Genomic DNA, 14,593 nt, shown 5'->3' with positions numbered 1-14,593 from the left:
CAGCAACTTGCCTGTTCCCCTTTCCCCAATTCCCCAGCACTGTTCCCATCCCCCCAATTCCCCAATAAAAATCTTAAAAAAAAAAAAAAAAGAAAGAAACACAGAGACTGCATATAAGTAACTAAAAATGTGAGCTGGCCAGTCTTTGCCACAGGAGGCCAGAAGTTAGCGGAGGTTACTATTTGAAAAATAAACGTTGCCTTTCTCCATGGCTCTCTCTGGGGTGGCCTGGAGGGTGGGCTTTGGAGTCAGACTCCATGGGTACAAGTTGCACTTAGTTCTGCCTCTCAGCAGCTGAGGAACCCTGGGAAGTTATTTAAAATCCCTTTGTGCCTCAGTTTCCTCATCTCTAAAGTGGAGATGAAAAGAGAACCTCTTCTAGAGGACTGTAAAGTGCTCAAAGCAATACTAAGTGCTGGATAAGTGTTTGCCATCAGCGTTACTGTATCTCTGTATTGAAATGTGTCACTTCACTGTGCAGAGCCTGTCTGTGTTCAGCTTTGCTACATGGCTGCCCTTTGGCCCATATGTTCTCGTGTCTACTATGGTGTTACCTGTTGGTGAGGGGTAAGCAATGTCCTCCAACACTTCCCACACCTTTTCACTGACCCATGTGAAACTAAAGCCTAAGAGGCAGTGTTCTGGTCCAAGTCTGTCATTGTACAGACGAGGACAATGAGGTGCTTCACAGCAGAGGCCTGCCCCATCCACAAGCTGGTCCACCATCCCAGGAGGCCTGTGATTATCACACAAACACTCTACCCAATAAACTTTTGTATTGCAACTTCTCCAGAGAGCGCTCCTGTCCATTGGGCTGAAGAAGTAGGTGAAAAAAAGCTGCACTGTGATTTTAAAGGACTGTCAAATGCTAATTACAAGTTACTCCATTGCGAAAGATCGCAATGAAAGCATTTTTAATCCTCCTTCCTTCTCCCCAAACGCTCATCACTAAAAAAAAAAAAAGCCAATTCTTTGAAAGCTGCAAACCAAACACAACAGTTTTTCGGACAATGGTTAAGAGGTAGGCTTTTTCCCAGAGATGGCTAAAGCGTTTTTCCCCCTCTTGTTACCTTGGTAACCGCTACCTTGGCGCCCTTGTTGATGAGCTGAACCACATTCTCTGCTTGGCCTTTGTACGCGGCTATGAGAAGGCGTTCTGAGAGTGCAGCGACCGCATCCTGCTGGCTCATGAATTAGGAGAGAAAGAGGTTTCCAGAGAGCGGTAGACACGTCCCTTCAGCTCCACACGACACCACTGGCCTGGGCTGGCACCCACGGGGAAGACGTTCCCGATCATTGAAAGATGCCTCTATTACTATGCCATCTTCAGGACCTAAGGGTTACAAAACAAAGCTGCCATCAGTGCCACTCAGCACACAGGACAGGCTGCCCCTCTTCTCTCTGATTTTAGGGTACTCTGCTGATTGCTCATGGCAGGGGAGTGGAGTTGGGGGAGACAGGACAGCGGGGAGGGCACTGCACAGCAAAGCACTTGAACTTACAAGTAGAAGGCAGCAGCAGTGCCAACCTCTCTCCTTTCTACCCACTTAGGGGACTCTGGATTCTCTGGAGGACCATGGCCAGAACTGGGAGGTCTGCTCTACATTTCTGGGCGGGGCAGCAGAGGCCTAATAGAATCCCCTAAACACCATCTGGTTTCCAGACCCACCTTGGGCAGGTAACTGTACTATGTATGATCACAAAGGGCTTTCGGGTCCGTGCTCTGTGGCTCTACCACGGCTGACATGCCGATTCCCCTGGCAGGCTAGGTGCCCATGGAGCACACCCCAGAGACCCTGAGGAGTGAGTTCTCTCCTTGGGATTTTCTCCCAGCATTTACTGCAGTTCTCTTCCTCCATCTTTTCCTCACTGCAAATAGTGCAGTTTCCTGAGCTCTGGAACAGATGGAGAGCTGGGCACAGGCCCAGTGATTGCTGGAACAGCCCACCTTGGGAACAACACGGATGCTAGACACACTGACAGTGTGAGCTGCCAACTACACTGGGAGGGGCTCGTAGTGTAGCCTCTCTGCCTAAGAAAAGGGAAATAAATGGCCTAAAAAAACCACCTATAGGCCATTCAGAGCAGTGGCTAGAGGTTTTAACCAACAAACTTCTGCTCTTTCCACCAAATGGCCAAATGAATGGAATGTTAAAAACTGACTCCTCCTAGTAGCCCTGGGCCAAGTTTATGCCAAACCAGAGCCAGTGGTAATTATTTCAGAGGTGAAGGGTTCTTTGGGTAACAGAAGTAATGCTTAAGGATCTGATCCACTCCTGCTAGGACACCAAGGAAGTGAGCACTTCTTTGACTTTTAAAACATACTTTTTAAAAACACCAATATACAAGGGCAGACAATTAAGTTCACAAACTCATCCTAGAAAAAGTGCTACCTACCTCCTTGCTGAACATCACTATAGTCACCTTCAAAGCACTCCCCTTGGGAAGCTATGCACTGACACCAGTGCCTAGTCCACCCTTCAAAGCAATTTTGGAACTCTTTTTCTGGAATGGCCATCAGAGCTATCATCATATTAACCTTGATGTCCTGAATGTCATCAAAATGTCTTCCTTTCAATACTTCCTTTCTCTTCGGGTAAAGAAAGAAGTCATTGGGAGCCAGATCAGGTGAATAGGGAGGGTGTTCCAATACGGTTATTTGTTTCCTGGCTAAAATTCCCTCACAGACAGTGTCATGTGAGCTGGTGCATTGTCATGATGCAAGAGCCATGAATTGTTGGCGAAAAGTTCAGGTTGTCTAACTTTTTCATGTAGCCTTTTCAGCACTTCCAAACAGTAAACTTGGTTAACTATTTGTCTAGTTGGTACATATTCCTAATGAATAAACCCTCTGGTATCAAAAAAGGTGAGCAACATCGTTGCAACAAGTTCACAAACTTAACTGTCAGACCTCATACACAAAAGGAAAAACAATGCTGTACCAAAAGAGCACCATTCTTCATTCCAGACCCTTCCTACCTCCCATGCTAAGTTTGAAGGCCCAGAACATACAGACATCTCTTACAGTTGCTTCCAGGCAAACCCAATTCTCCTTTCAATCTCTAAAGATTAAGGAATTGACTGGGAAAGGTCTGGACTGCACCACGTTGTACCTCACATTCACCATGACATCCAGGCATGCTGCTCTGGGAAGCTGGGGTTAAATGCTCAGACATAACACAGACATAACAACAGGACTGTGGTGGTGATTAAAGATGGTATTTTATCGTGTGAAAATATTGGCCAAATGTGAAGTATTATAACTTCAGAAAGAATTCTTCTCTCTCCCCAACTCATGAATTATCAAATTTTCTTCTTGTAGTCCAAAATGCCCAAAATGCAGGTAAAGAATCACAAGAAAACAGAAAGAAGGAACCCTCACAAGCCATCCTGCTCTGGTCACCAGGCTCCTTAGAAGCACAAGACACCTGGAGAAGAGATGTGTGCCAAGGCAGAGGTTCTTCCGTTCGCCATGGTCAGAGATCCCTGGAATGTGCCAGAAATCCTTGCTGAATGAATGAGCCAATGACAGAATAAAATTGAGACTCAAAGCAGAGAGAAATGAGCTGGAAATGCCTTTGGAAATTCCCAGGATCGTACTGAAAGACTGTAGCTTGGGCTTTATGTTTGCCAGACTATCCCCTGTTCGGAAGTGGTTTGTTTTGGGGAACACAGGACACAGTCTTTATCCAGGGAAACTGTGATACCTTCAAACCAATTACATTAAGCTGCTCTGTTTGCCCCAACACTGCAAAAGCAGCTCCAGACCCAAATGGCAGGAAAATACACAATACTAGCCATGGCTTCCTGAATGATCTCCCTGCCACAACCACATTCTTCTCCATCTACTTTTGTTATCTCTGTGCACTTGACCTAAACCACCACCCTCCCATTACCAAATCTACCCTGCAATGGGCATTTGAATGTCTCAAGTATATTAGCCTGGTTCATACAAATATTGTTATCATGGCTAAGATTTTACTCATTCCACTCCATAGCTTAGCTCCCAGGGAGAGAGAGCTTGCTGCAACCTCAGTGCCCGCCACCAACTAAAGTCATGAGCTCCAGACTGGCAGTGCTGTCCAGTCTCCCCAGCAACAGATGCACAAGTCAATAGGCCTGTAGCACACTGCTAACCACTCCCCTCCCACCCTCCTGTCACATGCAACAAATTCAGTCTCTCAGACACCGAAATGAAAGCACAGCTACAGTTTGTGCCATGGTTGAAAGCTACTGAGATAGCCTTGTTTACATAATTACCTTCGGTAAACAGCCCTTTACAAGTCTAGCACACATTACTATTTCTTTTTATTTTAAGCTGGAGAAACACTACAGCTATGACAAAACGTTGGCCAAACAGAAATATCATTTTTCTCTGCTTTTCAGCAACAGCTACTTAAGAATGAAATGTTCTCCACTCCCTACCCCACCCACCCCACCCCACCGGCTCAGGTCCACCTTTTTCCCACCCCCCAGGCACAGGGCAGATAGGTCAGTGGAGGATTTGGGATACACTCCTCCACCCCACTCCCACCCATCGCACAGAAAATTGCCTGCAAATTCTGGAACAGAATCCCAGGTCACCAGCTCCTCATCTGCTGCTAGCACCATTCCTGTATACTTGCGTATCTCAAGTTCATTCTCAATTTAAATCCAGTAATAGCTTCATTGCTCTAGGGTTTCTAGCATTTACTTGCACTTGCATTTATGCACAGGGCAGGTGGGGAGGGATGAAAGTGACTGAGCCCTCTTTCCTGCTTCCTTTCTATTTCTCCTACACCTCTAGCCTTGAGTGGGAGTGCAGGCCCAGCTCAGATACCTCCCCACATCTCTCATGATCACTGCCCTAAATCCTTGGTATCCTTACCTCCCATCTAGAACAATGATCCCCATCCTTTTGGAGTGCCGGGCTACTCAGCTTCTCATCTGATACCTCTGAACTGACAAATCAGGCCAGGTGGAGGCGGGCTGGGGGAGAGGGATAACGAGGGGTGGAGAACCCCCAACAATGAATGGGAAGGGGAGGGGAAGAAAGGGGTGGTAAGCAGTCTACAATGAACGAGTTAAACTTCGCTGCCAACCTGTTGGGTCCCCAGGCTGTAGCAGCCCTGTTCCCTCATTAAATCCCATCCCAGCCTCCTCTTCCAAGGAAATCAGCTATCATTCAACACACTTCCCATTGCTGGCAGCGAGAAACTTCTTCTGCCCAAGTCTATCAGTCACATCCCTCTTTGTCACGATGCTCACTTTCACAGCATTCTGGAGGAAAAACCTTAAATGCAAAACATGCTGCCAGCTCTTTAAGCAGAAATGAAATAAATGCACGATCATAAATATGCAACGAGCATCCTGAATCCAGAAAGGGATTTAGCTTCCTAGACAGAATCCCCTCCTTCCTCCCAGCCCACTGCCTTATTTTCTTTGCTCTCCAATTTGCCAATGCTTTTGTCTTCCATCACAAATGCCAGAGGGCCCCACAGCTGCTTGGTCTGAGATGCGATCGGTTTTGGGGTTTTTTTGTATAGCAAAAGGTCTAGGAGGTTTGCTTCTGCTATTTTCTTCAAGACTGGCAACAAAGTCTCCTGGTACCCATATCCCAAAGCCATTACATTCAGGCAAAATATTCTAGAAGAGACCTGCAAACAAAAGTCCCGGCCAGGCATTATGCACAACCCCCCAGAGAGGATCCACAGGCACCCAGGCACCAGAGGTCACGGAGCACCATCAGTTACAGTAACTCACTTTGCTCCCAATGCTTCAAATCCTGTACTGAAGAGAGACTGTACTCACATCCGGGGGTCTGTCCTCCCCTGTTCTACAGCGAGTTCTGTTGCTGGATAACTGCAGTCAGTTCTTTCCTGGAGAGATCATTGGCTTCCTAGGGCTGTCACGCCCAGTGGGTCTGCAGTGATTTACGTTACAATGCTTGCTGCCTTTTCCCCTTGAGCTTCCTCTATCAACACTGGCCAAATCACATCTACAAGCTTATTAAGTCATCCATTCAGTTCACAGTGTTCTGTGGTTTCCTGGTCTGCTTGTCACCGCTTCTGACAAATTTTGGGTCTTCAGATTTTGTTGGAGTGCTCCCTCCTGCCGGCAGAGGACTTGTAACACTGCCCTGATTGAAGTGTCAGGGAATCATTCACATATGGGCGGAATGCTTTTGAATGATGCTGGGAAGACAGAGAAACCGGAGTGTGCATTCTTTCAGCGTAATGCAATGTGCATGTTATAAGGGAGGAAGAAGGCGGCAAGGGTCAAACTCTGTAATAAACTGCCTTTATGGTAACAGGGAAATAAACGCTCACACTGGGGGAACAGCGGAGACCCAAGTACTCCACCCGCCTCAGCAGAGAGTTCCAGCACAGTGACTGCAGCAGCACAGGGACAAGGGGCCAGCGGAGCTGCCATTCCCGGCCTTGGTAAACCCACAGCTTGTCTCACAAACCCTCCTCTGGAGAGACGGGTGAAGGGAGAAAACTGGGGGCAAAGCCATTTCAAGTGCAGTCAATGACCCTAAATGCTACAGGTGTGTCCTCCAGCCCACTCACTGAAGCAACAGAAAACCAACTTCCCAACTGGAGCAATCACAGAAAGGACCCCTCTGCCCAAAGCCTTGCCCCCATTTCGCCGAGGGTGGTAGTTCCTGTGGGTGATAGGCTGGGAGTCTGCTCTAGCCATTATTTAGTTTACACTAAGGGCAGGAGACCAGCCAGGGATTCAGGCCAGTGCATTGCAGAGAAACTGAATTCCATCGGGGCTACAGAGTGCCAGTAGCCTGGTAAGCTTATTTTCAATACGCAACACTCGTACTAGTTTATCCAAAATTGATCACTACTGGGACGCTGCAATCACCCCTGGAGGACAAGTGGGGTTAGAACAGAGAGGTGACTCACTCCCTACTTGGACAAAACGTATCACCTGGCCTTGATAAGCCTCGATCAGGGCTCAAAAGACCAGATGCCAGGAGAGAAATGTAAACTGAATGCCACAGAAGTATGAAGCAAGGAGTGGTTCATGTTCTCAAAGTCTCTGGGACATTTCCCTCTTCTGAGAATATGTATTCCACAAGTAGGGACCCTCAACACAGGACTATCAATGAGGATACTATGACACTGATTGTTCGCAGAGCCTGGTGTCCACGAGTGCTAGCTGCACAACACGGGAATGACAGGGGCAGAGATGCACCTTTTGGGCAAGCCTAGGACGCATTTTACACACCCACCACTGCACAGGAACGTGTATGCTTACTTCTTGGGCCATCTCGAGTACGGGAACTGTGCTCTTTTGAATGGAGTTACTGAATCTGAAATAACCACCTTTGCAAGGAGGCATTTAGAGGCTGTTGCAGTGAAAGTTGACTGATATCTGGATACTTTCAGGAGGCCTTTGACATGCGCTACCATCAAGAAAAGTTTGCTAACAAATGCAAAAATAATATTGGAGGCACAGGACATACCATTGAATAAAGCAGTGACTGACAAGAGGCTTGTGATGTAAAGACCTCCCTTTCTACATGGGACAATAATCACGTGTTGGCCACCTGGTACTGCCAGCTCGCCAGAGCCTCCAAGTTGGGGCTGGGCACTCACACTTCACAGCAAATGTCCCACATGCTCAAAATCCAGACTAAGCCATCACTGGGCTTTCTGCTGTCCCCCATCTTGCCCTAGGCTAGACAGCATGAGTGTGCCCTCGTCGGTGATCCTACAGTTTTCTACAAGTTCTTGCTATAGACTGAATTTTGCCCCCACCCAATCCATATGCGGAAGTCCTAACCCTCAGTGTGACTGTATTTGGAAATGTGTAGAGCCTTTATGAGCAAATTAAGGTAAAACACAAATTAAGGTGGGAACCTGATCTGATAAGATTAGTGTCCTTATAGAGAGACTCAAAGAGTCTCCCTGTACTCTTTCTCTCTTCTCTCTCTCTCTCTCTCTCTCTCTCTCTCTCTCTCTCTCTCTCTCTCTCTCTCTCTTCAAGCCCCCACTCCACACCTCCTGCTCAGAGGAGAAGCCATATGAGGGCATAGCAAGAAAGTGGCTAAACCCTACTAGACCTTGATCTGGGACTTCGTCCTCCAGAATTGTGAGAAAATAAATTCCTCTCATTTAAGCCACCCAGCCTATGGTGTCGTGTTAACGGCAGCCTAAGCTATGAGCTTCCTTCACAATGTAACTGCTGGCATGGGGTCAAGGTTGGTCTTCCTGGTAGGAATGAACTCCTCAAGGGCAAAAAACCTGTCTGGTTATCTTACATCTCCAGTGCCTGGCCTGGTTCCTGGAACATGGCCTTTAATGTCTCGTAAGTGGATAACAGAAAAACTAGTAGTCGATTGCTTTTTCTAATCATTAATTGGTCTTCAAAAGCCTGCAGATCCCACAAGAAATAGAGGCGGTACCAACCCAGTCAGCTAACCTCTTTTCTTTCCCCACAGGTGAGGCAGGCTGTGGTTCCAGAACACCCAAGAGATCACAATGGGGGTTGCGGGGTGTAGTCATTATCCTCTTGCCCTTCCTCCCAAAAATAGAGGATGACAGCTCCTGGGGCTGGAAGAATTACTGATCTCCAGAGCGCTTGCCCAGTGACACAGCTCTGTCAGCACCCAAGCACTGGACAGCACCACAGCTACCGAGGGGGTGGGGGTGGGGATTTTCTTCTCATTACCCTCAACCCCTGTTGAGAAAAACCATGAATACTAGAGACAAACCAAGAAATACCAAATTACAATAAAACCAATCCACAGAAAGTAGTCTACCTTCTATGTTTCCATATCTCAACTCCTACTCACTCCTTAAATCTGCTTTGATATGGCTTCTTTCTGCCCCCAATTTTCCTACTAAACTGTCTGTTGTCGATGTTGTTGGTGATTTTGTGGTGTATTAAGCCTTTATTGAAGAGATGGGCACAAAGAGCTATAGAAATTGGGAGAGAGCTCTGAAGATTTCTTGCTTGGTGTGCTGGGGGTGAAAGGAGTCAGCAAGGTAGCATTTGAGCTGGGTGTTGGTGGATGTGTAGGATTTTGTTAGGCAGAGAAGTGGGGGAGGACATAGGCAGAGGAAAACAGCCAGAGCAAAAGCAGAATGGTCTGAAAGTGCGTGCCACGTGTAGGAAAGAGGGTCAAAGAGGCTGGCAGCAGGAGCTCATATAGTGCATGGGCATTGGCCAGAGATGCGGCTGCAAAGTCGGGATATGGAAAGACTTTCACAAAGCCAGCGATGTTGAACTGAATCTTGTATCTGTGGTGAGGAGCCCTAGAAGTCGGTAAGCAGAAGAGAGACTGGTCAGATTTTTGCTCTACTTGGAACCCAAGCACACAGCATTGGATTAAGTACAATTATGGGTTCATGATACACTTTCAAGATTGTATACACATGGCTTTCTTTCTCTTCCTTCATTTCTTCTTTCATTCCTTTGTTTCTTTCCTTCTGTTTTATTTTACTAATTAATAGACTTTATTTTTTTAGAGCAGTTTCAGGTTTACAGAAATACTGAGCAGAAAGTACAAAGTGTTGCCATATAGCCCGTCTCCCATAACCTCTTCCTTATCCAACCCCCCCCCCGTTCCGTCCACCAGTTTCTCCTTTATTATAATAACACCTTGCATTAGTGTGGTACATTTATTATGACTGCTGAGTCAATACCGATACATTATTATTAACTAAAGTCTATGGTTTACATTAGAGTTCACTCTTTGTGTTGTATACAGTTCTATGGGGCTGCACAAATGTGTATTATGACATGTATCCACCATTACAGTATCACACAGAATAGTTTCACTGGTCTAATGCTTCACATAATCATCCCTCCCTCCCTCTCAACCTCCGACAACCACTGATCTTTTTACTCTCTCTGTAGTTTTGTCTTTTCAAGAATGTCATACAGTTGTAATCACACAGTATGGAGCCTTTCCAGGCTGGCTTCTTTCACTTAATAGTATGCACGCAAGGCTCCTCCATGTCTTTTCATAGCTTCATAGCTCATTTCTTTTTATAACTGAAAAATACTCCATTGTATGGATGTGCCACAGTTAATCTATTCACTTATTGAAGGACGTCTTGGATGTTTTTAAGTTTTGGCAATTACGAAGAAAGCTGCTATAAACATCCGTGTCCAGGTTTTTGTGTGAACGTAAATTTTAATCTCATTTGGGTAAATACCAAGGAATATAATTGCTGAATTATATGGTAGGACAATGTTTAGCTTTGTAAGAAACTGTTATACAGGCATTTCCCCACCTTCAACCCACCTCTGCTTTTCACTTTATCTCACTTCACTTCTACAAAAGACCTACGTTAGTATCTGTTTTTGCTAATAGAAAGAAATCCAAAGAGGATGTATGCTTTTATGAAAAAACACAAAAAGCATCCATCAGCAAGATGTGTCCTAAAGTAATTGCTTCTTCGCTTTATTCTATTTCAGCTTACAATAAGATACATAGGAAGGCTCTACTTTCGGGTGGTGGGGGAGGGGACCTGTACTGTCTTCCAAAGTGGCTGCAACATTCAGCATTATCACCAGCTGGTTTGACACTGACCTAATTGCTAAATGCTACGGTAACTTTCAGTTCTTACCTTATATGATTTCTGTTGCATTGGCACTGCTCCCATCCCTCCTTCATCACACTCTGTCCTCCTTCGGTTTCTGTGACCCACTCTCTCCTTGTTCTCCTACCATCACGCAAACTATTTCTTTCTCTCATTCAAGCGTTCTTTCACGGGTCCCTTAAATGTTGCATGTCCCTAAGAATCTATCCCTACTGGTCTTCTCTGCTCATTTTCTTCTCTAGAAGATCTCACCCCGCCTGCTGCTGCCCACATGCTCCTCTGCTGCCTAGATACGGTTTGCTCCAAATCTTCTTTAGCCTCAATCATTTTCTCTGAAGCTCCAAATTCTTAAACATCAAACCATATAACAGACATCTTACTTGGATGTGCCCTATCAACATGTTCACAACCAAATCATCATGCTTCTCTCCAAAACCACTCCTTTTCCCGTGTCCTCATCTTGGTGAGGCCCCCCTCTTTCATCTACCTGTCTAATCTGGAATACTCCTCCCATTCCTTTTATTCCCCTTCCTCCATCTCACATGCAATAAAGTACCTAATCCTCCTGATTGGAGACAGTAAGGCATAGAGATTTAAATGCAGGCTTTGAAGTCAGATTGCGTGGGCTCAAATCCCAGATCTGCCACTCTTATCTTGGGCAAATTTCTTAATGACTCTAAGCCTGTTTCCTCATGCGTAAGAATAACAAGTTCCTACCTTACTGGGTTGTTACAAAGACTGAATGAGATCATACACACGCTATACAAAGCCTGGCACACAGAGAGTGCCTAAATGTTTCTCAATCTGTTCTCTCTTCACTAGCTACATTGCCACTGTCTTGGCTTAGGCTGTCATCATTTCTTACCTAACTATCACTGTGGTCTCCCGAATGTTGAAGATTTTTCTTGAAATTCTGTTTGTGATCTAAACTGAGAAACTGGGATAAGAGAGGTGAAGTAGGTTTCAGCTTGCATATGAGTTTTGACCTAGGGAGACGGAGAAGCCAAGGCCAGGCTAATATTCAGAATTCAGATACTGAGTGCACTTTCGCTCAAAATGCATCTTCTATAAAAGATAGCTTTGTAAACGTCAGCACAACTTGGCCAGAGCTGTTGGGATATCTTCAACTTGACTCTCAGGAAAGACAGAGCCATGGAACCAACAAGTGGTTAAATTCTCTCTCCTCTGTGTGGGCCTTGGAGGTCACGGAGCCAATGACAGATAAGTTCCACTCTTCTGATAGTCAGTGTTGGAAGAAAGGGAGGAATGAGAAACTAAATCTTCTCCTCCAGGTTGTTTCAAGATGGTGAAGATGGAGAACAGACCCCTGAGCTGCAATGCAGAAGGAGCCCTTAACACTGTGCTGTCAGCCAAGTGGTGGTCTGCCAGGGGGTGGTGCCTGGGCCTTTGGTGCCAAAGATTTTGCTTTGTCTATGAACCTCTTTTCCTCTGTTTCTTCTGTCAAAGAGCATTTTATGTGAACAGACCATATGGGAGTTAGAGAAACTGCTGATTTGGGGCTAAAGTTTGCAGGTAGTGTCGTTCTGCCATGTCCCTGCCTCAAGTCCTGCCACTTCCTTCTCTACCTCAATTTCTGTGATCACTGATGTCAGAATGTTGTTTTCACAACACAATGTGATAGTGGCTCTCCTCTCCTCTCCTTTAACCCACAGTGACTCACCTTCCTCCAGAACACGGTCCAGGTATACAAAAATCCACGCAGGGTCTGGTCTCAGCCTGTCTCCAACCACGCACCCACCCACCCACCCATCCTGCACCCTGGCTTGGTCACAGGGCTGCTCAGAACACCTTGAAAGCACCACCCTATCATTTCTCCTTAGGATGCTCTTTAGATCTTTTGAAAACTCCTTAGCCTTCACACCTGCTTCAAGGTGTCCTTCTCTCAGAAGAGTCCTCCAAGGCTGCTCCACCCTCCAATTTCCCAAGGCCAAAGCCCCAGGAACCCTGAGCTCACAGCCCAGCTCGGCCACTTCTATGGGGCAACTTAATGAAGCAGAGCTCATTTTCTCATGTGCAAAATAGGAAGCATAATAGTTTTTAATCATGGGGTTGTTGCAAAGATTGAAAGAGGCCAATTCAACAAAATAATGTATTTTTTTAATCCCACTGTGGTACTTAACAAACTATACTGAAATTGTGTGATACCAGTATTTTATGCCTCTCTCTTCCTACTTTCTGATTTAAAAACCTTCTCCATTCACCTCCTCTTCTAAAGAGACTGTCTTAGCCAGAGATGTTCCTGGGCTTTAGGATGCAGTTGGAGGACAGGCAGGAGAGATGGGAGAGGAGAAGGCAGACTTGTCAGGGGAGGTGAAGCTCATCTAGACAACAAAGAGCTGGGAGGGAAAAAAGGGCCATGCAGGACAAGGGGTGGGACGAGAGTTTCCAGAGGGTGGCGGCAAACAGTAGGCTTCTGAACATTGTGGAATGTGAGAGAATTGGGAGAATAAAACAAGATATGAAAAAGTCCCTGGGAGCTTATAAATTGGGTTTCCTTTAACTTTTTACAAGCCACAAGTAAATGGTTCCTATTCTTTTTAAAATTACTTTTGGTCTTTGGGTTGTGACATTCTTTAGGGTTACAGTTGTTGACAATGTCTTTCCTCTCAGACTCAGCTTCTCAGTACAGGGGCTGCGTCTCATTCCTCTCTGTAGTCCAGTGCAAGCACGGGGCCTGGCATATGGCATACGAACAACAAATGCTTGCTGAATAAACATATCTACGCCTATCCAACGGGATCATAGACTCCTACGAGCAAGTACCTGCTCTTATTTTTCCATGTGTCCAAATACATTACTGAATGCTGTAGTGAGTTGAATGGTGGCCTCCAAAAAGATATGTCTATGTCCTAATCCCCAGAACCTGTGAGCATTAATTTATTTGACAAAAGATGTGACTATGCTAAGGAATCTGAGAGGGGACGCTTCTCCTGGATTACCTGGGTAGGTCCTAAATGCAATCACATGAATCCTTACAAGAGAAGCAGAGAGAGTTTTAAGACAAAAGAGGAGGAGGCCATGTGACCCCAGAGGCAGAGGCTGGAGTGATGTGGCCGTAAGCCCAGCAACACCTGGGGCCATCAGAGGATGGAAGAGGCAAGGAAGGATTATCTGCAAGAGTCTCCAGAGGGAGTACAGCCCAGACGATACCTTGATTGCAGACCTCTGGCTTCTAGATCATGAGAGAATAAATTTCTGTTGTTTTAATTTCAGCTACCTAGTTTGTGGTGATTTATTACAGTAGCCACAGGAAACTAATACAAATGCCTTATACATAATGAATGCTCAATAACTCTCTATTGATTATCTGTCTGGGTCACTTAGAATCACAGGGCGCGCTTCCTGTCTAAAGTCAGTCACCCACACCTTTGTGGCCGAGAGCCGGGGCTCCATCCGCTATGTCCTTCAATACTTGCAGCGCTGTTGTCACCACGGGGCCCTGGCTACTGGTTCACTACGAGTATTCTACTGACTATAAAACGTCCTATAAAAGGTCCTTTACTCACTCCTTCAGGAAGGAGATAGTACAGGAGGGAAGCACTTATAACAGTATGATGCCAGCAGGAGCAATGGCTCATGCCACTGGGGGAGAAGAGCTACCCCACTGGGGTCTCTCCAGCTGGCAGCCGGCCCAGGCTGAGGACTTAGCAATCTACCCACAGGGTGAACCGAAAAAGAACCATGTCAGGCTGTCAGTGTCCAATTCTACACCACAGGGCACATGTGTGCGCATACACACACACAAACACACACACATCACACAAAATTGCTCGACTGGCAGGACTAAAGTATCTGAATGTGACCCTGTGAACACAATCCCAAATACAGCAAAGGGAAGTCCAGGATTAACGTGAGTGTCTACTCAGAAGTAAACAATTGTGATTATCAACTGCGATTTGCCACTACAACTTGTTTTTCAGCATTATTTCTTCCACTGCATTCCTCAGAGGACAGAGGCCTTCTCTCAGGAATGAAGGAGGCCTGTCAGTCAGCAAGCCCACAGCCCTTGCAGGAGGCCACTCACA

The 14,593-nt window shown here is 46.0% G+C and overlaps 1 protein-coding gene across 11 annotated transcripts in view; it reads right to left on the bottom strand.

Moving 5' to 3' along the window:
- The window catches only part of ANKRD6 (ankyrin repeat domain 6), a 197,505-nt gene that overhangs the window by 82,715 nt on the left and 100,197 nt on the right, over positions 1-14,593 (bottom strand). For 9 of the 11 annotated variants that reach the window (XR_002125394.1, XM_019655005.1, XM_019655000.1 and 6 more), the window contains exon 2: positions 1,071-1,333. Coding sequence is in view for 10 of the 11 variants with exons in the window: in XM_019655005.1 (XP_019510550.1) it covers positions 1,071-1,190 (120 nt within the window). In the remaining variant the exon portion in view is untranslated. Of the gene's footprint in view, positions 1-1,070; positions 1,334-5,790; positions 6,281-10,574; positions 10,819-14,593 lie in introns of those variants that run through there. The other 2 variants (XM_019655002.1, XM_019655001.1) reach the window with 2 other exon arrangements.

The sequence above is a fragment of the Hipposideros armiger genome, unplaced genomic scaffold (genome assembly GCF_001890085.2).
Source record: "Hipposideros armiger isolate ML-2016 unplaced genomic scaffold, ASM189008v1 scaffold_234, whole genome shotgun sequence".
Taxonomy (NCBI): Eukaryota; Metazoa; Chordata; class Mammalia; order Chiroptera; family Hipposideridae; genus Hipposideros; species Hipposideros armiger.
This window is presented reverse-complemented; position numbering and strand designations above follow the sequence as displayed.